The following is a 27,823-nucleotide window of genomic DNA, read 5'->3' as shown; positions in this document are numbered from 1 at the left end:
AGTGTAGTGTGGAGGACTGGGGGTGACACCAGTGTAGTGTGGAGGACTGGGGGTGACACCAGTCTAGTGTGGAGGACTGGGGGTGACACCAGTGTAGTGTGGAGGACTGGGGGTGACACCAGTGTACTGTGGAGGACTGGGGGTGACACCAGTGTAGTGTGGAGGACTGGCGGTGACACCAGTGTAGTGTGGAGGACTGGGGGTGACACCAGTGTACTGTGGAGGACTGGGGGTGACACCAGTGTACTGTGGAGGACTGGGGGTGACACCAGTGTACTGTGGAGGACTGGGGGTGACACCAGTGTAGTGTGGAGGACTGTGGGTGAGGGAAGGGTTGGCCATGTGATCCTGACCTGCTGCATCAATAAGGAGGACACTAAGGGGATTGTGGGATATGTTCTCCAAGGAGAGCAAAACTAGCTAATTAGGAAACAGATATTAGAAAGAAATACTGGGAGAAGAAGAATGAGTCCAAGCTGCCATATCCCTTGTGCCAACCTGTTCAGTGACAAGGGTTTAACAAAGAAAAGCCATTTCCCTGCTGAAACCAGGTGTGTTGCTCATTAGGCTGTGGTCCAGGTAGATCCCAGACCTTTCCGGGGACCCATGTAGTGTTTCTGATAAAGCAGACATTGACACGTTCACCTCCAGGCCCTAACCACTCAACCAGCCCAGGGGCCTTTGCCGAGTCTTAACATGATAAAGAAAACCATGTCAGTTAACACACTGAAACAAAGACCACTGTTAGGTCAGTGGGGAGTTTCCTGACTTTGTTACGTGGGTAGAAAACATTCCCTTGGGACGTGTACGTATGAGGTCTTTATCTACCTTGTCCTGTTCAGAGGCCACCAGAATAATGCCTGACAGCTCTGCTTCCAGAGCTGACACATCAGTTATAGAGGAGCTTCTCACCCATTCTTCGAGTGAAACTCCATGATCTTGTCCATCAAAGCCATCTGGTCAGGAATGTAGCTGTTGTTGAGGAGGTGCTGCCGACTCTGGCTCTCCTCAAAGTCCCCAATCTCAGCTGGAGAACAAAGGGATAAAGTTAGGACATTGCATTACATTGTGTGCAGTGTGTAAATTATCTACACCACTGCTGGTTGATAAAAACGCAGATTATTTGCATATATCTCTAAACAGAATAGATTAGGATAGATTCATCCTCATCCATGCCTTTTCCCTCTCTTCGGTTTTACTTTTCGACAGCTCCCTCTAGCATTAGAATCCAGGCTGAGGATCAGATGGCTTTTAAAAAAGCTCTCTCTCAGTATATTCCCACATTTCATTAATTCAGAGGAAGACAAAAGAAAAAGGTATCCATGGCAATGCACTGATTCTCAATTTGGGATGCTGCACCACATCCTGTTTGACACAGCTTGAAGGAGGTTCTGTTTTCCTACAAATGTATATGGTCTATTGGCTCTGTGATCCTACAGGCTGTGTGAAGCCACAGGGAAAGTAACAGAGAGACGTACACTGGATAATATGGGAGACCAGCAGGGCTGCGCTACTGTCATTGCATGTCAGACGTCCACAGGCAAGGTCATGCTTGATCTGCAGGGCGAAGAGGTACCTGAACAAGACGGGACAAAGAGAAAGGCTAGAACAAAGTCGACAGGATGACTGGCTGTGGTTAACATCCAAACCTGTCAGGTGACAACACAGGCGGGAGGAACAACAAAGGAACCACTTGGAGGTCAGGTCGTCCAAAATAGTTAAATATTGCAGTTTGAAAACAAAGGCAATTGGATTACAGAGCAACATCATCATAACAGGATGTCTTTACCCATCTAATATCAACTGTTACACCCTTCTTTAGGGTCGAGGGCTTCTCATACAATGAGAAAATATACATCAGAAAAACATTAGTCCAATGGTAACAACCAGGATCACACGAAAGTGCTACATTAAAAAGTTGTCAGGTGTAAAACATGGATAACATAACTTAAATGGCCGAAAGGCAGAAGAAAATCTAATCTGTGGGGGGCTGGAACACATTGGTCACTTCTACATTAGCCTTCACATTCAATGACATCGCAGTCACTTCAACACACAGAACTGACCTGAGAATGACTTACTCTAATGGAAACTGGATAATACAGCTGCTGATAGCCTGTTGTGTGCTGAGCAGTCAGCCTTATATACTGTACCAGTTTATGCACCAGACCGTGTCAACAGCTTGTCAGCTGAATACAGTCATATTATTAAAGGCCCAGGACAATAACATTTTTGATTTTTCTGTTTTATATACAGGTAACTGCCAAAATAAAGGAAACACTTGAGTAAATGAGGGATACAAAGTATATTGAAAGCAGGTGCATCCAGCAAAGGTGTGGTTCCTGAGTTAATTAAGCAATTACTATCCCATCATGCTTAGGGTCATATATAAAAATGCCCAGTTGCCCATTATTTTGGCTACCATGGCTAGAAGATATCAGTGACTTGACAGATGGGTCTCAAAGGAGCATAGGGGGTTTAAAGGGTGTCTGTCTGTCTGTCTGTCTGTCTGTCTGTCTGTCTGTCTGTCTGTCTGTGTGTGTGTCTGTCTCAGTCACCAGATCTCAACCTAATTGAACACTTATGGGAGATTCTGGAGTGGCGCCTGAGACAGCGTTTTCCACCACCATCAACAAAACACTAAATTATGGAAATTCTTGAGGAAGAATGGTGACACTAGAATCTATGCCAAGCCGCATTAAAGCTGATCTGGCGGCTCATGGTGGCCCAACGCCCTATTAAGACACTTTATCTTGGTGTGTCCTTTATTTTGGCAGTTACCTGGATATTTCCACACTATGAGGTTGGAATAATACTGTGAAATTGTGAAAATGATGATAATGCCCTTTTAGTGTAAGAGCTGTTTGTAAAGACCTCGTGAAGTTTCAGCCTGTTTTGGTGGGATGGAGTTTTGGCCTGCCTGGTGACATCCCCAGGTGGTAAATTAGTTAATAGACCAATAAGAAAGAGAGTTCCAAACCTATCTGCCAATAACACTAGTTTTTAGTTTTCCCTTCCCCACTCATACCACTTCCAGACAGTCCTAGCTAAATTCTTGCTTGAGAAATTGCTTTTTGCTAAGAAGTTATTATTGTTTTCTTTAAAAAAAATGTTTTTATAGAAAACAACCACAGTAATGTACTTCATTGTTACCCAGAAAATGATTTGATATTGAGATAAAAACAGCTGCATTGGACTTTTAAGCACCTGCCGATGAGGAAACCCTATAGCTGAGCTTCTGTAGATTGAGCGTTTGTCTGAAATGGCAGTTGGTATGTTGCTGATTAAACCTAGGCTTCTATCTGTTTAGTCTTACCTGGTCAATTCCTCCAGTAGCTGGGCGTGGTCTGGGGGGAAGAACTTCACCACAAATCTCAGGACTGTGTGCTTGGGCCCTGTGGGTGTGAGATAATGGCTTGGTTATAGAGGAGGAGTCACAGCCAAGACGATACAGAGAACACATTCTAAACACATTATCTGGAGATTCCTATCATAGAATTAGAGAACACATTCTAAACACATTATCTGGAGATTCCTATCATAGAATTAGAGAACACATTCTAAACACATTATCTGGAGATTCCTATCATAGAATTAGAGAACACATTCTAAACACATTATCCGGATCTCTATGATTCCTTTGCTTGTCTCACTGACCAATGAAATCATAACAAGCAGTGTACTTTCTCTTATGCACCAAAAACCCTTGTTTGTAGATGAGCAAGCCAGTCTTCCATAAGACTTGATGAAAGCTTTATGACTCGAGTTGTACAAGTTTTAACAGTGGAGCCTCAGTCTGGAAGAGATGGTCTCTGTGTGTGAATAAAGATGCAGTTTGGGATCTTAGGGACGACAGATTCGTAACATATGGTACGAATTGCGAACAACCGAATGCAGTACACAGAGTGTACAAAACATTAAGTACACCTGCTCTTTCCATGACATGAAAGATATGATCCCTTATTGATGTTACTTGTTAAATCCACTTCAATCAGTGTAGATTAAAGAAGGATTTTTAAGCCTTGAGACAATTGAGACATGGATTGTGTATGTGTGCCATTCACAGGGTGCCTTTGAATGGGGAATGGTACACTCTTAGAAAAAATTGTTCCAAAAGGATTCTATGCGGAGGGATCGGGTTCTACCAAGGACCGTTTTAATCAGAAGAACCCTTTTTGGAAGACAAGGGTTCTTTGTAAGGCAAAGGGTTCTACCTAGAACCTTTAACATCCTAAGAACCTTTTTTTGGAAGAAAGGGTTCTTTGATGATTCTTTGCAAGGCAAGAAGGATTTTTCGGAAGGCAAGATTTCATATTTCCCAACATGCTTTATTTCAGGAAACTTTTAAGAATTGTTTGTTTTACTGTAATATCTGTGTTTTTGCATGTACATTGATTGGTTGATAAATGTTATGCTACACAAAGATAAACAACATACAGTATTCAAAACTAATCCAATCTATTAGTATCTAGAATTATTCCACATGTTACTGAGATGGTTATTCCAGTTTAGATGATTGAGGTAGTCTCAGTATTCAACTCTCCCTACCCTGGCAGTCAATCTAAATGCAGGTTGTGGGTAATTAACAATTCTACTTGTTGGCTATCCTAATTCTGGTTGGATTCCAATAGGAATTATACCACGTTGCAGGTCAGCATAATGTGACTTGAAGGCCTGATGTGGCCTGTAAACCAGGAGATTTCTAACACCACTGTGTTAAAGAATAACTATGCCCTCAATGAAAGGCCTCATGATGTATTGTCATAAAAAATGTAATTACATGTTAAAAGGTTAATAAGATAAAATGGTTCTTGGTAGAACCCTTCATAGGGGGTTCTAAGAAGAACCCGCCAAAGATAAAATGGCCCTGGGTAGAACCCATCATAGAGGGTTCTAGGCAGAACCCGTCATAGGGTTCTAGGTAGAACCCGTCATAGGGTTCTAGGTAGAATCATATACAGGGGGTTCTTTGAAGAACCCTACATAGACGGTTCTAGATAGTGGTACACAATTGGATGACAAGTAGTACACAAGTAACACACCTTCAAAACTACTGGCTGAAATGATTTTAAAAAGTCCTGGAGCATCACTTTAAGTTTGCTTGGACGAGACAGGGTGTTGAGACTTCCTCACACCACAACTAAATTAAGTCTCCTAGCTGTCTCCTTTCAAAGACATGTAATGTTTCTATGTAAAGCTTGATTCATTTTCTTCTGTTAGCAACCATACCACCAGTGTTAGTTGAAGCAAATGAAGCATGAACTGTCCATTGCCAGCCGTGTAAAAATGTGTAATAAAGTCAGCGTACTTACGTCTTAGCTGCTTGACAATAGGCTTTAGGAGGTCTAACCAAACCTGTGAACATAAGGAAAGCAAACGCCCCTTTAGTCAGCATAGAGATATGAATTCAAGGCTTCTACACTAACACACCCAGTCCAGAAACAACCCTTAAGGACTGTGTATATTTCTTCACTCACCATCATCTTGTGGTGTTGGTATTCTAGGCCGAAGTAGTCTCCCTCAACGAGGTTCAGGTGGGTACACACCAGGTCAAACAACACCTTGCCTGAGGCTCTTTGCTGTGAAAGACAGAAACATACATGGTAAGTTAGAGAAATACCTGGTGCAGTAGTGAATTACCTATTGACTGTACGGTGGGCTGGCTGGCATTCACTAGCTCAATCACTCAATGATAAATGTGTACTTAGACAATGGATGATATTGTCCATCGGTTTTAAAGACTCATTCTGATGACATTTCACAGAAAATCCCCTCAGCAAAGTCTATCTGCAAGGTTAATCAAGGATCAGCGATCACGAGAGCACATTCAGGACTGGATCTCATCACCGCTTAGGGGCTCCCGAGTGGCGCAGCTGTCTACGGCACTGCATCTCAGTGTTAGAGGCGTCACTACAGACCCTGGTTTGATCCTGAGCTGTATCACTGTCATTGTAAAATAACTGACTTGCCTAGTTAAAATAAATCTCTCTAGGACTTTGTGGATCAAGAGGAATGCCACAGACAAACAACAGAGACATTTGCAGTAGTGACTGAGTGTAGTATGACTGGCTGCATGGATAGTGGGTGGCTCCATAGAAACCATTCCCCTCCCTTCACTCCCAGAAGATTGCTCAAAACCTCCCCCTCCTCTCCTCTTATGGAGGCCCAAAGAGATGGGACACTGAGAGGAGCAGACAGAGAGGGGGGGGGGCTTTGTTCTGTGTTCTCAGTATCACCATGGGGACTGACGATGACATAGTGCTCATTGAAGCTGATCTAGTGGCAACCCAGCTCACCTAGGAAGTCCATTCCTCCATGACTCTTTCAAGTCTCCGTCAGTCGGTCATCTGGCTGTTTTTCACCCACTACTTCTTTTCCTGTCCCATGGGAACATACACAGCCAACACCAAGGCAACCCCTTATAGCTTCCCTGACTTTTGAGAAAAAAAAACTACTAATTTATGACACGTTTCACGAAGCTAGGCGTATGTCGCACGACACTACTTCACAGGAGAGACACTTTAACGTTTTAACAAATATATATTATTTTTATACACATTTTTGAAAGATATAACATTAGCCTTGGAGATCTACAAAAGTGTTGCTCCTTGCAACAGAATTTAGCAGGCGCTATCGACAAAGATCATTTGGATAAAGTTGTGATGGACTACTTTCTGCATAAGGTCAGTGTGAGCCGGAGTGCTTGACACAACAACGGGTCAAACAAGCAGTAGCTAGCTACAAACCGCCAGCAGCACCCTGAATACCACTGCTGGCTTGCCTCTGGAGCTAAGCAGGGTTAATCCTGGATGGGAGGGCCAGGAGGAGACACTCTTTCCTCTAGTCTAAAAAAATATTCCAATGCCCCTTGCTGATAGGACATTAAATGGGTGTCCTAACTCTCTGTTGTCGCTATAGATCCCATGGCACTTATCGTAAGAGTAGAGGTGTTAACCACGTTGTCCTATCTAAATTCCCAATCTGGCCCTCAAACCACCATGGCCACCTAATCATCCCCAGCTTCTAATTGGCTCATTCCTCTCCCCTGTAACTATTCCCCAGGTTGTTGCTGTAAATGAGAATGTGTTCTGTCAACTTACCTGATAAAATAAAAACTTTACCAAAAAGACATGCTGCCATGAAGCGTTCATCCATGTATACGGGTAAGAGTCCAGCTACATTTTCAGATATTATACATTTCAAATTTTGTCAAAGTCATATTCATTGCAAGTTAAAGCCTACTGTTTGCTAGCGAACGTTAGCTTGCTGGCTCGCTAGCTAACGTTACATGTATGATCTGTGTAGTAATATTATTTGTATCTCCGAAATCCACTTGCATTGCTAGTTATGGCCAAATGTTAGCTAGCTAACATCGAACCTAGTTGGTTAGCTTAAGCTACCTGCAGATTCATACTACAGCATTTCATGTGGCTAGCTATAACAATCCATTTGTACTGTAGCTATGGGTTGAGATTGTTTAGCTAGCTAGCTACAGGTCTACACTCTTCCACTTCTCAAGAGAATGATAACCTGACCCATCAAGTTAGCCAGGTGTGTCCGGGGTAATTACAGCCATCTTTGGTATTTCATGAACATGTGTACATGTCTAGATAATAGTGAACCAGCCACTTATCTAGATGTGACTGGAGGGTGGTTATAGCATTTCTTTCACATGACCCATCAATTTAGACAAGTGTCTGGGTGAGCATCTAATAATGATAAAATATTTATCAAATATTTTTATCTGGACATTTTCAAAGTCAGATTAGGATATTGGCCAAGGACTAGAAAAAGTGTATTTTTACCTGCAGTTTGTCCTTATTGTAGGCTACTATCTTTGGTTGTTTACTACACTACCTTACTCACTCTGTTTAGCACATGGCCTCACGTGAATCCTTAAAGAGATGGGTGGGGCTAAGGTTTAAGAGGGTGTGAACAATGCTGAATAGGTGTAGACAAAGAAGAGCTCTCCAGTAGGTGTACCAAAACATTTAAGGGCCATTTTATCAAAAGTGGGGTTACAAAGTTAACTTTCAAAGTAGAATTACTTTCCCATTGTTCTTCAACTGCAGTGTATAATATACCATTTTCTAGCTCTGAGTCTCTACTTTTATCCAATTTTGCTCCATAAGACTGAATCGAGGTGGTGGGTCACATTTAGAGGCACAAAGGGATGGCAGGCACTGCAGTTAAAGCCACGTGTCCTGCTGGAAAACCCCTAAGAAGACAGAAGCATAGCAGGCAGGCAGGGGAGTTGAGCTGTTTAGCCAAGCTGTGTTTTTTTTGAACGGTTTTCACCAGAGCAGAACGTAGCACAGTTATGCCAGTGTTTATAGTAACAGTCCCGCCCCTTTGGCTAGGATAATCTTCACACCCCCCTATTCTATCCTTCTACAATATTCACCCCCTCCCCCTTTCTCCCCTATTCTATCCTTCTACAATCTTCACCCCCCCTTTCTCCCCCATTCTATCGTTCTACAATATTCACCCCCCCTTTCTCCCCCTATTCTATCGTTCTACAATCTTCACATCCCCTTTCTCCCCCTATTCTATCATTCTACAATCTTCACCCCCTCCCCCTTCTCCCCCTATTCTATCGTTCTACAATCTTCTTCACCACCCTCTTCTCCTTCTCTACTCTGTAACTCCTGTCCTTGTTCACCAAGCTCTCTCCCTCTCCTCATTCAGTCCATCTCCACATAAGGGCAGTCATTGGAACTAAGACTTTCTCTACTTCCTGGATTACTGTATATAGTGACCTCTTCCAATCACAAGAGGGCAATCCTCATTACTGACCAATGGGAAATAGGTTCATGTTTTGCATTATTAGACTCACTTATATCAGTGTTAATTAAACAATAAATTGCCTCAATAAAATAAACTAATATTTAAATTAAATATGTCCAATATAGCACCACCATAGCCAGCTTCCCTCCCCATAGCTTTCTGGTTCCCTGCCCTCTCTCCCTACACGACTGTCCCTCCTGACTACAGGATGTAGGGAGCTAAGGGCATCACAGAGTGCCCACCACAGAGGACCAGCTGTTTCCATATGGTGGAGGGGTTATGAGTGAGAGCACAGGGGAGCAAGAGGCTAGAGCTCACCAGAGCATCCACCAGCCAAACACCCACTCACCCACACTGCTGCCGGCCTGCCAAGGTCCTGCGGTTGCAGCCCCAACCAGACAGGAAATCTAAGTTAGTAGCCTGGATTTTCTGCATTTGGTACTAGAATACAGTGCATCCCTAGAATACAGTGCATCACTATAATACAGTGCACCACAGTGCACCACTAGAATACAGTGCACCACTAGAATACAGTGCATCACTAGAATACAGTGCATCACTAGAATAAAGTGCATAATGAAGAGTGGGGGACAGCGTGAAGGATAGACATTCTAATGGACAGACAGAGGGTGAAGAGTGGGGGACAGCGTGAAGGATAGACATTCTAATGGACAGACAGAGGGTGAAGAGTGGGGGACAGCGTGAAGGATAGACATTCTAATGGACAGACAGAGGGTGAAGAGTGGGGGACAGCATGAAGGATAGACATTCTAATGGACAGACAGAGGGTGAAGAGTGGGGGACAGCGTGAAGGATAGACATTCTAATGGACAGACAGAGGGTGAAGAGTGGGGGACAGCGTGAAGGATAGACATTCTAAAGCATGAAACACACCAAGAACCTCACTGCCGATAGATAGGTACTTATCACAGTGGGAGGCCGTTCCTTCTCTTGTTAGAACAAAAGCGGTACCTGCTGCATGCCGACCTGGTAGCGACGAACCTACCCATTCTATTTTAACAAGGCTGAGTGGCAGACAACTTTCAAGGTCTTTGCTTTGTGAACACAAAAGAGATTGACTGCCGACACTGTTCAGAGGTGCTAAGTACTGTCAGCAGGCAAACGTTTGACAATCCTGCCAGTGTGTCTGAGCTTTAAGGGACGGACAGAGGATAGACATTCTAAGGGACGGACAGAGGATGGACATTCTAAGAGACGGACAGGGGATGGACATTCTAAGGGACGGACAGAGGATGAAGAGTGTTTTAGTGTCTCAGTGGTGGTCTCTTGGTGGGTCTCATTCAGAGCTGCAGTACAAAGCAGAGATGAGTGGAGTAGAGATGAGTAGAGGTGAGTAGAGGTGAGTTGAGTAGAGTAGAGCTGAGTAGAGTAGAGCAGAGTCGAGCTGAGTAGAGTAGAGTAGAGCAGAATAGAGCGGAGTAGAGCTGAGTAGAGAAGAGTAGAGCGGAGCTAAGTAGAGTAGAGAAGAGCTGAGTAGAGCTGAGTAGAGCTGAGTAGAGCAGAGAGAGTAGAGCTGAGTAGAGTAGAGCTGAGTAGAGTAGAGCTGAGTAGAGCTAAGTAGAGCAGAGAGAGTAGAGCTGAGCAGAGTAGAGCTGAGTAGAGCTAAGTAGAGCAGCGTAGAGTAAAGTAGAGCTGAGTGGAGTGGAGTAGATCTGAGTAGAGTAGATCTGAGTAGAGTAGAGCTGAGTAGAGTAGAGCAGAGTCGAGTAGAGCAGAATAGAGCGGAGTAGAGCTGAGTAGAGAAGAGTAGAGCGGAGTAAAGCAGAGCTGAGTAGAGTAGAGTAGAGTAGAGTAGAGCAGAGCTAAGTAGAGTAGAGAAGAGCTGAGTAGAGCTGAGTAGAGCTGAGTAGAGCAGAGCTGAGTAGAGCTGAGTAGAGCTGAGCAGAGCTGAGTAGAGCTAAGTAGAGTAAAGTAGAGCTGAGTAGAGCTGAGTAGAGCTGAGCTGAGCAGAGTAGAGCTGAGTAGAGCTAAGTAGAGTAAAGTAGAGCTGAGTAGAGCTGAGTAGAGCTGAGTAGAGCTGAGTAGAGTAGAGCTGAGTAGAGTAGAGTAGAGTAGAGTAAACTGAGTAGAGCTAAGTAGAGCTGAGTAGAGTAGAGTAGAGTAGAGTGGAGTAGAGCGGAGTAGAGTAGATCTTAGTAGAGTAGAGTGGAGTAGAGCGGAGTAGAGTAAAGCTGATTAGAGTAGAGTAGACCTGAGTAGAGCTAAGTAGAGTAGAGTAGAGTAGAACTGAGTAGAGGATGGCTGGATTAAAAGTAGAGGCACACTGGACTGGAGTAATAGTCCTGCCATCTGTGACCACTGCCGCCACCAACACAATAAGAACCTCAGTCATTAATGTGCCAAGGCACAGCCACCATCACTCTGCATACAGTACAGTTGTAGACACTGATATGATACACACACACAAACACTCAATCACATGTCACACACACATGATTTCTGGTCCCATACCCACAGCAAGGTACAGAAACCTCCCTATGATGATTTCTGGTCCAATACCCTCGACACAGTACGCTACAGAAACCTTCCGATTAAAAAGGTCACACTGCATCAGCAAACATCAAGCTTGGCAGCTGACATTTTTATCCTGATCTGCAGTACCAGGAGAATGTCACAAATCGTTTTACTTTGGGCATTCCTCTAAGGAGCATTTCAGATGGTTTGCACATCAATACTGGTGTTGATCCTATTTCAGCCCTTCTCTGTAAACCAATTATTGCCAGACATGAACTTGTTTAAACACAGTCTCTTGGATGTTAGCAGTGTTTATATGTTCCAGTGGAGGCATGCAATTCTCAGTACACTGACCTCTTCATGCTGCAGCTAATAGGAGAGGGGTAAAAAGAGAAAACAGGCTTGGTGGTTACGGTCAGGCCAAACCTTCGCCCTCCTCCCCCCTCTTCCTCCCCTCCAATCTGTTTGTAAACCTTGTGTCAGAGAAAGGCTTCGTCAGGTGTTCGAGATTTAAGGCATTTGGTCTGAGGTCTCCCCCAGACTAGGTTCTGTGGACTGGGTCTGCCAGGGTCTGCTAGCTGGCAAGGCCCGGTTTGTGGAGACTGGAGAACCAGGCAGTCTGCCACACAGCACCACACCACAGAGCAGAATCTGGAAAACCAGGCACATGGAGACTGCACTGGGCGGTGAGAATGCATTGGGACATTATTCCTATGTCTGTTTCTTAATTTAGAGAAACTGCTCCGAGCTGAGATCACAGGCTTGGTTAGGGGACAGGAGCAGATGCATTCCCATTCAGGGACTCCTTGTGGTGCTTTCATTGTGAACAGATGTGAAGAGCTGTCTCTGACTCACTGTGTCTGTCTCTGAGTCACTGTGTCTGTCACTGTGTCTGTCTCTGACTCACTGTGTCTGTCTCACTGTGTGTCTCTGACTCACTGTGCTGTGCTTACCAACGCAGCGATGCAAAGTACCACTTTGAATCGCTGCAGGAATGCATCATGACATCAACACAGAGGATTAAAGTAGGCATCAAAGCATGACTACTTAGATTTAAATAACAATCACATAGCGACAAAGGTCATGCTAAAAAGCAGGTGTCTTACATGATTGCATGCATTTGTCTGTTCATTGTCAGTCAGTAAGGGATGTGTTGGTGCCGATTTCTCCTCTTTCGACTACCACTAGGGTGGTTGTTGCCAATTTGCCTCCATTTATTACGGATTATCAAATCCGGAAAGAGTTGAGTCATTTTGGGAAGTTTGCTAGCGGTTTTCTTGTACTGTCGGCAAGATCAACGTGCAGGGGACCATGTGATGCAGGCAGCAGAGGCTGGGCCTAGTCATGCTGTAGTGCTGTGATGTGGTGGTGGTGGTGTAGATGAGGCTGGGCCTAGTCAGGTTATAGATGGTGTAGATGAGGCTGGGTCTAGTCAGGTTATAGATGGTGGTGTAGATGAGGCTGGGTCTAGTCAGGTTATAGATGGTGGTGTAGATGAGGTTGGGTCTAGTCAGGTTATAGATGGTGGTGTAGATGAGGCTGGGTCTAATCAGGTTATAGATGGTGGTGTAGATGAGGCTGGGTCTAGTCAGGTTATAGATGGTGGTGTAGATGAGGCTGGGTCTAGTCAGGCTATAGATGGTGGTGTAGATGAGGCTGGGTCTAGTCAGCTTATAGATGGTGGTGTAGATGAGGCTGGGTCTAGTCAGGCTGGTGGTGTAGATGAGGCTGGGTCTAGTCATGTCATGGATGGTGGTGTAGATGAGACTGGGTCTAGTCAGGCTATAGATGGTGGTGGTGTAGATGAGGCTGGGTCTAGTCAGGTTATATATGGTGGTGTAGATGAGGCTGTGTCTAGTCATGTTATGGATGGTGGTGTAGATGAGACTGGGTCTAGTCATGTTATGGATGGTGGTGTAGATGAGGCTGGGTCTAGTCAGGTTATAGATGGTGGTGTAGATGAGGCTGGGTCTAGTCAGGTTATAGATGGTGTAGATGAGGCTGGGTCTAGTCAGGTTATAGATGGTGGTGTAGATGAGGCTGGGTCTAGTCAGGTTATGGATGGTGGTGTAGATGGGGCTGGGTCTAGTCAGGTTATAGATGGTGGTGTAGATTAGGCTGGGTCTAGTCAGGTTATAGATGGTGTAGATGAGGCTGGGTCTAGTCAGGTTATAGATGGTGGTGGTGTAGATGAGGCTGGGTCTAGTCATGTTATAGATGGTGGTGTAGCTGAGGCTGGGTCTAGTCAGGTTATAGATGGTGGTGTAGATGAGGCTGGGTCTAGTCAGGTTATAGATGGTGGTGTAGATGAGGCTGGGTCTAGTCAGGCTGGTGGTGTAGATGAGGCTGGGTCTAGTCAGGTTATAGATGGTGGTGTAGATGAGGCTGGGTCTAGTCAGGCTATAGATGGTGGTGTAGATGAGGCAGGGTCTAGTCAGGTTATAGATGGTGGTGTAGATGAGACTGGGTCTAGTCAGTTTATAGATGGTGGTGTAGATGAGGTTGGGTCTAGTCAGGTTATAGATGGTGGTGTAGATGAGGCTGGGTCTAATCAGGTTATAGATGGTGGTGTAGATGAGGCTGGGTCTAGTCAGGCTATAGATGGTGGTGTAGATGAGGCTGGGTCTAGTCAGGTTATAGATGGTGGTGTAGATGAGGCTGGGTCTAGTTAGGCTGGTGGTGTAGATGAGCCTGGGTCTAGTCATGTCATGGATGGTGGTGTAGATGAGACTGGGTCTAGTCAGGCTATAGATGGTGGTGGTGTAGATGAGGCTGGGTCTAGTCAGGTTATAGATGGTGGTGTAGATGAGGCTGTGTCTAGTCATGTTATGGATGGTGGTGTAGATGAGGCTGGGTCTAGTCAGGTTATAGATGGTGGTGTAGATGAGGCTGGGTCTAGTCAGGTTATAGATGGTGTAGATGAGGCTGGGTCTAGTCAGGTTATAGATGGTGGTGTAGATGAGGCTGGGTCTAGTCAGGTTATGGATGGTGGTGTAGATGGGGCTGGGTCTAGTCAGGTTATAGATGGTGGTGTAGATGAGGCTGGGTCTAGTCAGGTTATAGATGGTGTCGATGAGGCTGGGTCTAGTCAGGTTATAGATGGTGGTGGTGTAGATGAGGCTGGGTCTAGTCATGTTATAGATGGTGGTGTAGCTGAGGCTGGGTCTAGTCAGGTTATAGATGGTGGTGTAGATGAGGCTGGGTCTAGTCAGGTTATAGACGGTGGTGTAGATGAGGCTGGGTCTAGTCAGGCTGGTGGTGTAGATGAGGCTGGGTCTAGTCAGGTTATAGATGGTGGTGTAGATGAGGCTGGGTCTAGTCAGGCCGGTGGTGTAGATGAGGCTGGGTCTATCAGGTTATAGATGGTGGTGTAGATGAGGCTGGGTCTAGTCAGGTTATAGATGGGGGTGTAGATGAGGCTGGGTCTAGTCATGATATGGATAGTGGTGTAGATGAGGCTGGGTCTAGTCATGTTATGGATGGTGGTAATGCTATGGATGGTGCTGGGGGGAAGCACTGACTAGAGAGAAAGGGCAGGTGGTCAGGATGGGAGATGGAGATGAGGAGGAGGAAGGTGAGTCTGAGGAAGAGGACGATGAGGATGCTTTCTTTTAATGAAATGAGGATGTATCATTAAAGAAAGAGGCTGTTCCATTATTTCTATCTAAATAAGGGAACAGTCAAGGCTTTATTTCTATCTAAATAAGGGAACAGTCAAGGCTTTATTTCTATCTAAATAAGGGAACAGTCAAGGCTTTATTTCTATCTAAATAAGGGAACAGTCAAGGCTTTCTTTCTATCCAAAATAAGGGAACAGTCAAGGCTTTATTTCTATCTAAATAAGGGAACAGTAAAGGCTTTATTTCTATCTAAATAAAGGAACAGTCAAGGCTTTATTTCTATTTAAATAAGGGAACAGTCAAGGCTTTATTTCTATCTAAATAAGGGAACAGTCAAGGCTTTATTTCTATCTAAATAAGGGAACAGTCAAGGCTTTATTTCTATCCAAATAAGGGAACAGTCAAGGCTTTCCTTCTATCCAAAATAAGGGAACAGTCAAGGCTTTCCTTCTATCCAAAATAAGGGAACAGTCAAGGCTTTATTTCTATCTAAATAAGGGAACAGTAAAGGCTTTATTTCTATGTAAATAAAGGAACAGTCAAGTCTTTATTTCTATCTAAATAAGGGAACAGTCAAGGCTTTATTTGTATCTAAATAAGGGAACAGTCAAGGCTTTATTTCTATCTAAATAAGGGAACAGTCAAGGCTTTATTTCTATCTAAATAAAGGAACAGACAAGGCTTTATTTCTATCTAAATAAGGGAACAGTCAAGGCTTTATTTCAATGTAAATACAGGAACAGTCAAGGCTTTATTTCTATCTAAATAAAGGAACAGTCAAGGCTTTACTTCTATCTAAATAAGGGAACAGTCAAGGCTTTATTTCTATCTAAATAAGGGAACAGTCAAGGCATTATTTCTATCTAAATAAGGGAACAGTCAAGGCTTTATTTCTATGTAAATAAAGGAACAGTCAAGGCTTTATTTCTATGTAAATAAAGGAACAGTCAAGGCTTTATTTCTATCTAAATAAAGGAACAGTCAAGGCTTTATTTCTATGTAAATAAGGGAACAGTCAAGGCTTTACTTCTATCTAAATAAGGGAACAGTCAAGGCTTTATTTCTATCTAAATAAGGGAACAGTCAAGGCTTTATTTCTATCTAAATAAGGGAACAGTCAAGGCTTTATTTCTATCCAAAATAAGGGAACAGTCAAGGCTTGATTTCTATCTAAATAAGGGAACAGTCAAGGCTTTATTTCTATCTAAATAAGGGAACAGTCAAGGCTTTATTTCTATCTAAATAAGGGAACAGTCAAGGCTTTATTTCTATCTAAATAAGGGAACAGTCAAGGCTTTATTTCTATGTAAATAAAGGAACAGTCAAGGCTTTATTTCTATCTAAATAAGGGAACAGTAAAGGCTTTATTTCTATGTAAATAAAGGAACAGTCAAGGCTTTATTTCTATCTAAATAAGGGAACAGTCAAGGCTTTCCTTCTATCCAAAATAAGGGAACAGTCAAGGCTTTCCTTCAATCCAAAATAAGGGAACAGTCAAGGCTTTATTTCTATCTAAATAAGGGAACAGTAAAGGCTTTATTTCTATGTAAATAAAGGAACAGTCAAGGCTTTATTTCTATCTAAATAAGGGAACAGTCAAGGCTTTATTTCTATCTAAATAAGGGAACAGTAAAGGCTTTATTTCTATGTAAATAAAGGAACAGTCAAGGCTTTATTTCTATCTAAATAGGGAACAGTCAAGGCTTTATTTCTATCTAAATAAGGGAACAGTCAAGGCTTTATTTCTATCTAAATAAGGGAACAGTCAAGGCATTATTTCTATCTAAATAAGGGAACAGTCAAGGCTTTATTTCTATGTAAATAAAGGAACAGTCAAGGCTTTATTTCTATCTAAATAAGGGAACAGTAAAGGCTTTATTTCTATGTAAATAAAGGAACAGTCAAGGCTTTATTTCTATCTAAATAAGGGAACAGTCAAGGCTTTCCTTCTATCCAAAATAAGGGAACAGTCAAGGCTTTCCTTCTATCCAAAATAAGGGAACAGTCAAGGCTTTATTTCTATCTAAATAAGGGAACAGTAAAGGCTTTATTTCTATGTAAATAAAGGAACAGTCAAGGCTTTATTTCTATCTAAATAAGGGAACAGTCAAGGCTTTATTTCTATCTAAATAAGGGAACAGTAAAGGCTTTATTTCTATGTAAATAAAGGAACAGTCAAGGCTTTATTTCTATCTAAATAAGGGAACAGTCAAGGCTTTATTTCTATGTAAATAAAGGAACAGTCAAGGCTTTATTTCTATGTAAATAAAGGAACAGTCAAGGCTTTATTTCTATGTAAATAAAGGAACAGTCAAGGTTTTACTTCTATCCAAAATAAGGGAACAGTCAAGGCTTTATTTCTATCTAAATAAGGGAACAGTCAAGGCTTTATTTCTATCTAAATAAGGGAACAGTCAAGGCTTTACTTCAATCTAAATAAGGGAACAGTCAAGGCTTTATTTCTATCTAAATAAGGGAACAGTCAAGGCTTTATTTCTATCTAAATAAGGGAACAGTCAAGGCTTTATTTCTATCCAAAATAAGGGAACAGTCAAGGCTTGATTTCTATCTAAATAAGGGAACAGTCAAGGCTTTATTTCTATCTAAATAAGGGAACAGTCAAGGCTTTATTTCTATCTAAATAAGGGAACAGTCAAGGCTTTACTTCTATCCAAAATAAGGGAACAGTCAAGGCTTTATTTCTATCCAAAATAAGGGAACAGTCAAGGCTTTATTTCTATCTAAATAAGGGAACAGTCAAGGCTTTATTTCTATGTAAATAAGGGAACAGTCAAGGCTTTATTTCTATCTAAATAAGGGAACAGTCAAGGCTTTATTTCTATCTAAATAAGGGAACAGTCAAGGCTTTATTTCTATGTAAATAAAGGAACAGTCAAGGCTTTATTTCTATGTAAATAAAGGAACAGTCAAGGCTTTATTTCTATGTAAATAAAGGAACAGTCAAGGCTTTATTTCTATGTAAATAAAGGAACAGTCAAGGCTTTACTTCTATCCAAAATAAGGGAACAGTCAAAGCTTTATTTCTATCTAAATAAGGGAACAGTCAAGGCTTTATTTCTATCTAAATAAGGGAACAGTCAAGGCTTTATTTCTATCTAAATAAAGGAACAGTCAAGGCTTTATTTCTATCTAAATAAGGGAACAGTCAAGGGTTTATTTCTATGTAAATAAAGGAACAGTCAAGGCTTTATTTCTATCTAAATAAAGGAACAGTCAAGGCTTTACTTCTATCTAAATAAGGGAACAGTCAAGGCTTTATTTCTATCTAAATAAGGGAACAGTCAAGGCTTTATTTCTATCTAAATAAGGGAACAGTCAAGGCTTTATTTCTATCTAAATAAGGGAACAGTCAAGGCTTTACTTCTATCCAAAATAAGGGAACAGTCAAGGCTTTAGTTCTATCCAAAATAAGGGAACAGTCAAGGCTTTATTTCTATCTAAATAAGGGAACAGTCAAGGCTTTATTTCTATCTAAATAAGGGAACAGTCAAGGCTTTATTTCTATTTAAATAAAGGAACAGTCAAGGCTTTATTTCTATGTAAATAAAGGAACAGTCAAGGCTTTATTTCTATGTAAATAAAGGAACAGTCAAGGCTTTATTTCTATGTAAATAAAGGAACAGTCAAGGCTTTACTTCTATCCAAAATAAGGGAACAGTCAAGGCTTTATTTCTATCTAAATAAGGGAACAGTCAAGGCTTTATTTCTATCTAAATAAGGGAACAGTCAAGGCTTTATTTCTATCTAAATAAGGGAACAGTCAAGGCTTTATTTCTATCTAAATAAGGGAACAGTCAAGGCTTTATTTCAATCCAAATAAGGGAACAGTCAAGGCTTTCCTTCTATCCAAAATAAGGGAACAGTCAAGGCTTTCCTTCTATCCAAAATAAGGGAACAGTCAAGGCTTTATTTCTATCTAAATAAGGGAACAGTAAAGGCTTTATTTCTATGTAAATAAAGGAACAGTCAAGGCTTTATTTCTATCTAAATAAGGGAACAGTCAAGGCTTTATTTCTATGTAAATAAAGGAACAGTCAAGGCTTTATTTCTATGTAAATAAAGGAACAGTCAAGGCTTTATTTCTATGTAAATAAAGGAACAGTCAAGGCTTTATTTCTATGTAAATAAAGGAACAGTCAAGGCTTTATTTCTATCTAAATAAGGGAACAGTCAAGGCTTTATTTCTATTTAAATAAGGGAACAGTCAAGGCTTTATTTCTATCTAAATAAGGGAAGAGTCAAGGCTTTATTTCTATCTAAATAAGGGAAGAGTCAAGGCTTTATTTCTATCTAAATAAGGGAACAGTCAAGGCTTTATTTCTATCTAAATAAGGGAACAGTCAAGGCTTTATTTCTATCTAAATAAGGGAACAGTCAAGGCTTTATTTCTATCTAAATAAGGGAACAGTCAAGGCTTTATTTCTATCTAAATAAGGGAACAGTCAAGGCTTTACTTCTATCTAAATAAAGGAACAGTCAAGGCTTTATTTCTATCTAAATAAGGGAACAGTCAAGGCTTTATTTCTATCCAAAATAAGGGAACAATCAAGGCTTTATTTCTATCTAAATAAGGGAACAGTCAAGGCTTTATTTCTATCTAAATAAGGGAACAGTCAAGGCTTTATTTATATCTAAATAAGGGAACAGTCAAGGCTTTATTTCTATCTAAATAAGGGAACAGTCAAGGCTTTATTTCTATCTAAATAAGGGAACAGTCAAGGCTTTACTTCTATCCAAAATAAGGGAACAGTCAAGGCTTTATTTCTATCCAAAATAAGGGAACAATCAAGGCTTTATTTCTATCTAAATAAGGGAACAGTCAAGGCTTTATTTCTATCTAAATAAGGGAACAGTCAAGGCTTTATTTCTATCTAAATAAGGGAACAGTCAAGGCTTTATTTCTATCTAAATAAGGGAACAGTCAAGGCTTTATTTCTATCTAAATAAGGGAACAGTCAAGGCTTTATTTCTATCTAAATAAGGGAACAGTCAAGGCTTTACTTCTATCTAAAATAAGGGAACAGTCAAGGGGTGTGGGCACAAAGTAAGAGCTTCATTGACATCAAGGGAGACAGTAAAACTGTCAGTTATTTAGTTAAAAAGATAATATCGCTGCTCTTTCACATTCTGCTCCAAGCCCAAACCCCAAGCCGCGGATGAAATCACAGCGACATGAACATTTAGCAAAAGTGGCGATTCGGCCACAGCTGTCAAAGTCATTATGTCACAGCAACCAAACCACCAGGGCTGGAGAGGACAGCCATGACATGAATGTCCCCTGGATTCAGAGGAGGCTGGGGATAAAGAGATAGCCTCCACCTCCTGCACACACCATCCCCTGACTGGCCCCCTCTCTCCCACACTCGGACAGCCTCCCTGTTACTGACTTGATGAAGACAGCTGGAAACTTTGTGATTTTGCAAGTATAATTGTGTTCTGTTGTGACCATTATTCTGCTGTGTGAAAAACAGTGCATCACTCTGTGTTCTGAGCCTCCTACTGTTCATCTTAACGCTGAAAATAACCAAACTGATTATCCAGCCTTGCTATGCCCCCTCTTGCAGAACACATCAACAGAACATAGGGGAAGCTCAGGCGGCATAGGTTACAACATTGGGGCAAACCAAACGATTGGGGCACAATATTTTGCAATAATTTGCTCTACTTAATCATGATATTGTGTACATTCAACAGCTGGAGACCCCTCTTTCATGGCAGGCTTAGAGGATCATGGAAATAAACTGAGGAGCAGGGGGTTTCTAAGGAAGTTTGGAATTAGCGAAAGGCTGTCCCTCTTTTCCCCTCTCATCCCTTAATCCTCTTCAGTACACTTGAAAATCAGGCACCATGCTGCTTGACTTAAACTGCCAGACACAAATATTCCCAAAGCCAGTCACTCTGTGTAGGACGCTTTGCTTCAGCAGCAACTGACACTTGTCTATTATTCCACTCCAGATATGTCTAGAAAGCGAAATGACAATAAAACAGAGAATGACAGTGACATAGATGTCAAATGGTCTAATCCATCCATGTGCTGTATAGTCCTGACTCTCTGCTGTAGAGACAACTATTCAGAGAGAGACAACACCACCACTGTAGGGGTGATAACAGGATCTTATCACTGTTCTCTTACTCTTCTCTTTGAAGTTACAAGACAGACAGGATATTTTGTTTCACTGCTGTTAGCCATCCCGCAGAACAACCATTGAAAATGTTTTTCTGAATATCTTCATCAGGTGCCATTCTTGTTACACTCTACACTACTTTATGGGCTGATTCGATGCCGTAAAACAGGGGTATTCAACCTTTTGCTTACATATAAAGGGGGTCCATGGGTTGCCGATTTGCCTGGGCGGGGGTCCCTAGGCAAGAAAGAGTTTAAGACCCCTGCTGTAAAAAGGTCTGTTGTAATGGCGGTGCAGTGAGGTGTTGGAATTGGGCACCATAATAAATCGGCTCCACCTCAGCTCCCACAAGGGCCTGTTTGACTCATGCATGGGACAAGCCACCAAGAGAAATAGCAGAGGAAATCTCTGACCTAGACTATTCATAAAGCGCCTCAAAGTAGGAGTGCTGGTCTAGGATCAGGTTCCCCCTGTCTATATGATATTATTCATTATGATCAAAAAGGCAAAACTGATCCTAGATCAGCACTCATACTCTAAGACACATTATGAATAGTTTTAAACACACCACAGTACATTGCCAAGGCAATCAATAAGCTAATTGACAGATGAATGAACTTCTCAAGGCTCTCAACATCTTTAAGTTGAATGCTATGTTTAAAATGTTGTTTAAAAAGATTGGCATACAAATACACAACAAAAAGTTGACTGTCATTTGATATAATATAATTTTGCTGGCCCCTCAGGGGGTGTGCTCAGTTCCCTCCTGTACTCCCTGTTCACTCATGACTGCATGGCCTGGTACGACTCCAACAACATCATTAAGTTGCCGACGACACAATAGCGGTAGGCCTGATCACCGACGAGACAGCCTATAAGGAGGAGGTCATAGACCTGGCTGTGTGGTGTCAGGATAACAACCTCTCCCTTAACGTGATCAAGACAAAGGAGATGATTGTGGACTACAGGAAAAGGAGGCCCGAGCACACCCGCATTTTCATCAATGGTCTGTAGTGAAGCAGGTTGAGAGCTTCAAATTCCTTGGTGTCCACATCACCAACAAACTATTATGGTTCAAACACACCAAGACAGCCGTGAAGAGGGCACGACAACACCTTTTCCCCCTCAGGAGACTGAAAAGATTTGGCATGGGTCCTCAGCTCCTCAAAAAGTTCTATAGCCGCACCATCAAGAGCATCCTGACCGGTTGCATCACCGCCTGGTATGGCACCTGCTCGGCATCCGACCGTAAGGCACTACAGAGGGTAGTGAGTACGGCCCAGTACATCACTGGGGCCAAGCTTCCTCCCATCCAGGAACTCTATACTAGGCAGTGTCAGAGGAAGGCCCAAAGAATTGTCAGAGACTCCGTAGACTGTTCTCTCTACTACCGCACGGCAAGCGGTACCGGAGTGCCAAATCTAGGTCCAAAAGGCTCCTTAACAGCTTCTACCCCCAAGCCATGACTGCTGAACAATTAATCAAATGGCCACCCGGACTATTTAGAAGGTTGCTTCTCAGTGTTTATTATCTATGCATAGTCACTTTTTGTACATATGACCTCGACTAACCTGTACTCCTGCACATTGACTCAGTACTGGTACCCCCTGTATATAGCCTTGTTATGGTTATTTTATTGTGTTACTTTTTATTGTATTTTTTACTTTAGTTTATTTAGTAACTATTTTCTTAACTCTTTTTCTTGAACTACTTTGTTGGTTAAGGGCTTGTAAGTAAGCATTTCACGGTAAGGTCTCCACCTGTTGTATTCGGCGCAAGTGACAAATAACATTTGATTTTGTTTGATATGGCAATCAGTGCCCGCAAATACAGCATGACAAATGCTGAGAAAATGACAGCTTTTAAAAAAATTGCAAACAGACTGAAATATGGGCTTAGGTCAGAGCCAAGGGATGTGGGAAAAAATAATAACATCCATAGGTTTGCTCATTGATGCCTTTGTCAATTCTCAGCAGATTGAGGTCCATGTGAACTGACTGGGAGTGAACCTGAGGTCAGAGGTCAGAGAGGGAACAAGAAAAAGATGCAAACTCAAGCATAGGCTATAACTTGACTGAGGGAGCAACTCGAGTGTTCATGCGAGGTAACTAAAAGATGAAGAGACTTCCTGAAGCCATCACAGTCCAATGAGACCCAGAGCTAACCAGCCGTGCCCTTGTACCTTAGGCACCAAATCCAACCCAAACATAACAGGCCAGGCTCATTGAACTCTCTGCTGACCATGACGCTCCCTCCGGAGTCGCGAATGTTAACTAATCTGTATAATCCTTACAAGCGAGAGGGATGTGAGTATGAAACAGTCATAGACATTACAGATGATTTAGCAGTGTTAGAACCTGAGGAACAGCCTGGGTGTGGTATTCAGAAACATCAGAGCATGCTGGCCAGGTACTCCCTCCATGGTCCAGGTCAGATCTGAATGGCTGCATAAGTCAAATATTATGTTTTCACGCTATACGGAAACTTCTGTACTTTTTCGATACAAAAATATACAAAAATGAGTTACCGTCGGTACTTCTGTCAAATGTGTGTCACGTGATTGAGAGGATCAAGTCTGTCTATCAGTGATAGTGGTATAATGGCGCACTGGCGCAGCCCCTTTATAGCGTGATGAACAAAGTGCCTGGCTCCCCACTCAAGTTAACACAGTTGAATAACGCAACACGGCATGTAGAAATGTTGAAACTGTTAATTACTGTTCTCAAAACAATATCCAGTACAGGCTAGAACACTTTTACAATGTAAAAAGATACCGGCAGCTTCCAGCTTTAATTGTAGGCTAACTTTCCTTGCTAGCTTACAGCTGAATTCACTACCCTAGTACTTTGTTTGTGATAATATGCAAATCATAACGCAAAATATGCTAATTTCAAAGCTGATTGCCACCAAAAACATTATTAATTAGCTTCGTCTCCCTCGCCTCCTGTCTGGTTTCCACAAGATTTCAACCATAGCCACAGAGTCAGATTCCACAGCCACATTCTTCCTCGTGAACGACATCATTACTTTCTTAAAGAATCAGCGCACACTTTTATAAAACAAGAGATTGCTTCTTTTATGCAAATGTTGTTGATCAGTTCAATAAAATAGAATGTTCTCATTGCAGTTGCCAATAAAATAAGTCCTAAATGGAAGGGAGTGTTTATCATCTGTAGCCTCATGATATCAGTTAAAACAAGCTCAATAACTCAATGCATGACACACACTGATTCAGAGGGGTTGCGTTAAATGTGGAAGACACATTTTCAGTTGAATGCATTCAGTTGTGCAACTGAATAGGTATTCCCTTTCACCCTTATGTCTTTCACTAGACCTAGGCTACATCTTGATTTACCCAGTTTATCAATATTTTACATTTTAGTCATTTAGCAGACGCTCTTATCCAGAGCGACTTACAGTAGTGAATGCATACATTTCATACATTTTTTAATAATTTTTTTTTGTGTTTTTTTTTTTTTTGTACTGGCCCCCCGTGGGAATCAAACCCACAACCCTGGCATTGCAGACACCATGCTGGCGTTGCAAACACCATGCTCTACCAACTGAGCCACAGGGAAGGCTAGATTTACCTTTCTAATAAATGATTACCATTATGTTGTTTTTTTTGTTAGATTGCAAAGTCAAATTGATTATGTAATTGATTCATTAATGCATACATGGCTGTCTCTAAAACAATGGACATTAAATTGTTAAAATGTAATGATATTGAACTCAAAAGATGCCCAACGATAAAACAGAGCAGTAGCTGAGTTTCTCTCTGGATCAAGTGACTTTGGCTAATATGCCTTTTTTTTCATCGTTTATCGTGACGGTATCTAGTATCATGATACTAGACCTGGTGTTGGTATCGAAGTCTAAATTCTGGTATGGTGACAACACTAGTACGATATGTAGCCAATGGGACATGCTTGGGTAAAATTAATCACCAAAGTATGTTAATTAAGTGCTTGTAAATATAGGGCACTGCAGGTAAAAATAACTGTTTGGCAATATCGGAATAGACACCCTTATCTGCAGCCTCCCAGGCATATCTATGTGTTTGTGCGTGCTGTTGAAAATACTGAACCCAAAGATAAGGTGAAAGACTACTATATTTAGAAGCTTAATAGACAAACAATAGTCAGACATATGCATCAAAATACTATAGTGTAGATTTTACTGTAATACCCAATGTAGTATACTGTAGTATTTACAGTTTATTATCGTGTAAATACTGTAGTAAAACAATTGTGTGTTTTTGCGGACTGTAGTATTTTTGTGGACATTTCTGTAGTATTTACTACATAGTTTTTTTGTGTGGATAATAATATAGTACTTACACATGAAGTACTACACATGATCGAGGGATACTACTGTATTCTACAGTATACTACAGAATTATACTGTAGAATTCTATAGTATTTTTTATTTGGAACGTTCCTCTGAGAGGTTCGTAGCAATCTACCCCCCTCCTCAAGGGCAGGCAGGGTAAATAGTCTTGCTTATCTGTTTGTTCTCCAAGTATTCTGGGCCCCTGGTCAAAACATTAAATCAAGGTTGTCGAGACCTCTAAGGTGGGTGAGAGAGAGAGAGAGAGAGAGAGAGCATTGTAAATTAGATTTGGTGGAGACAAATTAAGTGTTCTTCATCATTAATATGCAGACTAGCACAGCAGACCCACAGAGCCCAATAACATTAACCATGCCAACTGCAAATCATAAAAGGGAAAACAACTGCAAATGTGTTGAGAAATTATAGGATAACACTAACTCAGTTGATGGGTTCTGCAACAGCAACATTTGGTGGAGTAATACTTTGAATATTTTATTCAACCCTTTGCACTGATACTCAGTGATGCAGGCAATAGCACAACAATATTGGTGTGGGAAGGAGAGTGCAGTAAAACAGGCCCTAACCTACTGCTGTAGTGTTATTGGCCTCATCCCAACTGACAACACCTCACTAATGACTTAGCAGTGTGGAAGGCAGCCTCTGTCTGGGGAATAGAGCCATCAACACAGAATGGTTGCAGACACAGAGGCATGTGCTATGACCCTAAGATGTTTCACTGTCCCACAGTGTGAGCCTGTGGTGGGCGTCAACGGGGTGGAGGGAGACTGGGCTATGACGGGGTAGGTAGAAGTAGCCTCTAACCACTGATACCGAGTCAGATCTTTTCCCATCCTCCTAATGATTATGGGTAGTATTGGGAGTAGGGTAATCTGATCCTAGATCTGTGGTTATGGCTGGGGCAGGTATGACCCAGCCAAGGTGTAGTGGACAAGTCAACAGGGGTGTGAGGAGGCAGTTCTTCCCTGGGAAGTGACATGCCTGGTGGTGCCGCTCCGTGGAACATTTCCTTTACCCATAATCCTCCGGGTAATAAATGATGACAGCCACAGATGCTTCGTTCCTGGAGAAGACCAATCAATGTGCCTCCTGCAGATTAGTGTAAACTACTTAACCTTCAGCACAACAAATCCACTGTCACTCTTCAGGGCACTCCTCACAGGGAACGGAAGTTCACTGTACCTGTTTGACACCACTGACCGTCAAACACCGAGAGAGTTGGCATGCTAGTATAAAAATATGCTAGCCTCAAGGTTGTCAAATTAAATATTCATGACTGCATTATAAGTACAATACATGACCAAAAGTATGTGCACACTCCTTCAAATTATTGGATTTGGCTATTTCAGCTACACCCGTTGCTGATAGGTGTATAAAATCAAGCACATAGTCATGCATTCTCCATAGCCAAACATTTGACAGTAGAATTGCTGATGAGCTCAGTAACTTTCAACTTGGCACAGTCATAGGATGTCAAATGTGCAACAAGTCAGTTTGTCAAATTTCTACCCTGCTAGAGCTGCCCAGGTCAACTGTAAGTGCTGTTATTGTGAAGTGGAACTGTCTAGGAGCAACAACGGCTCAGCCGTGAAGTGGTAGGCCACTTCGCCGAATGCTGAAGTGCATAAAAATCATCTGTCCTCGGTGGCAACACTCACTACCGAGTTCCAAACTGCCTCTGGAAGCAACGTCAGCATAAGAACTGTTTGTTGGGAGCTTCATGAAATGGGTTTCCATGACCGAGCAGCCGCACACAAGCCTAAGATTACCATGCACAATGCCAAGAGTCGGCTGGAGTGGTGTAAAATTGAGGCTATGATTAAGAAGTTAGAGCTCTTCTCTGTCTGCATTAACAAGGACAAATCAAAAAAATATATATTTGATGACAACACACAGGTCTTTCCATCATTGTATGATTTGTGTGCAAATGAACTCAAGGTTACGGACAATGTCAAATGTGATTTAACGAAGCACCTGAGTGAGTTGGGTGCGCAATTACGCAGACCTTTCCCAAAACGGATGACACAAACAACTGGATTCGTTATCCCTTTTATGCCCTGCCTCCAGTCCACCGATATCTGAACAAGAGAGCCTCATCGAAATTGCATCAAGCAGTTCTGTGAAAATTGATTTTAATCAGAAGCCACTGCCAGATTTCTGGATTGGGCTACGCTCAGAGTATTCTGCCTTGGCAAATCGCGCTGTTAAGACACTGATGCCCTTTGCAACCACATACCTTTGTGAGAGTGGATTCTCGGCCCTCACTAGCATGAGAACTAACTACAGGCACAGACTGTGTGTGAAAAATGATTTAAGACTGAGACTCTCTCCGATACAACCCAACATTGCAGAGTTATGTGCATCCTTTCAAGCACACCCTTCTCATTAACCTGTAGTGAGTTACTCACAATTGTTGATGAACAAATAAGTTTTAATATGTCAGAT

General features: G+C 42.0%; 1 protein-coding gene across 3 annotated transcripts in view; it reads right to left on the bottom strand.

Annotated features, from left to right (window-relative positions):
* LOC106582452 (FERM, ARHGEF and pleckstrin domain-containing protein 1) overlaps nucleotides 1-27,823 on the bottom strand; it is a 177,085-nt gene that overhangs the window by 81,861 nt on the left and 67,401 nt on the right. For all 3 annotated transcript variants that reach the window (XM_014165575.3, XM_014165577.3, XM_014165576.3), the window contains exons 3-7: nucleotides 5,478-5,579; nucleotides 5,313-5,355; nucleotides 3,317-3,395; nucleotides 1,479-1,576; nucleotides 913-1,027 (exon numbers count right to left, since the gene is read on the bottom strand). In XM_014165575.3, coding sequence (XP_014021050.2) covers nucleotides 913-1,027; nucleotides 1,479-1,576; nucleotides 3,317-3,395; nucleotides 5,313-5,355; nucleotides 5,478-5,579 — 437 coding nt within the window. The remainder of the gene's footprint in view (nucleotides 1-912; nucleotides 1,028-1,478; nucleotides 1,577-3,316; nucleotides 3,396-5,312; nucleotides 5,356-5,477; nucleotides 5,580-27,823) is intronic.

The sequence above is a fragment of the Salmo salar genome, chromosome 21 (assembly GCF_965601325.2).
Source record: "Salmo salar chromosome 21, fSalSal1, whole genome shotgun sequence".
NCBI classification, from domain to species: domain Eukaryota; kingdom Metazoa; phylum Chordata; class Actinopteri; order Salmoniformes; family Salmonidae; genus Salmo; species Salmo salar.
This window is presented reverse-complemented; position numbering and strand designations above follow the sequence as displayed.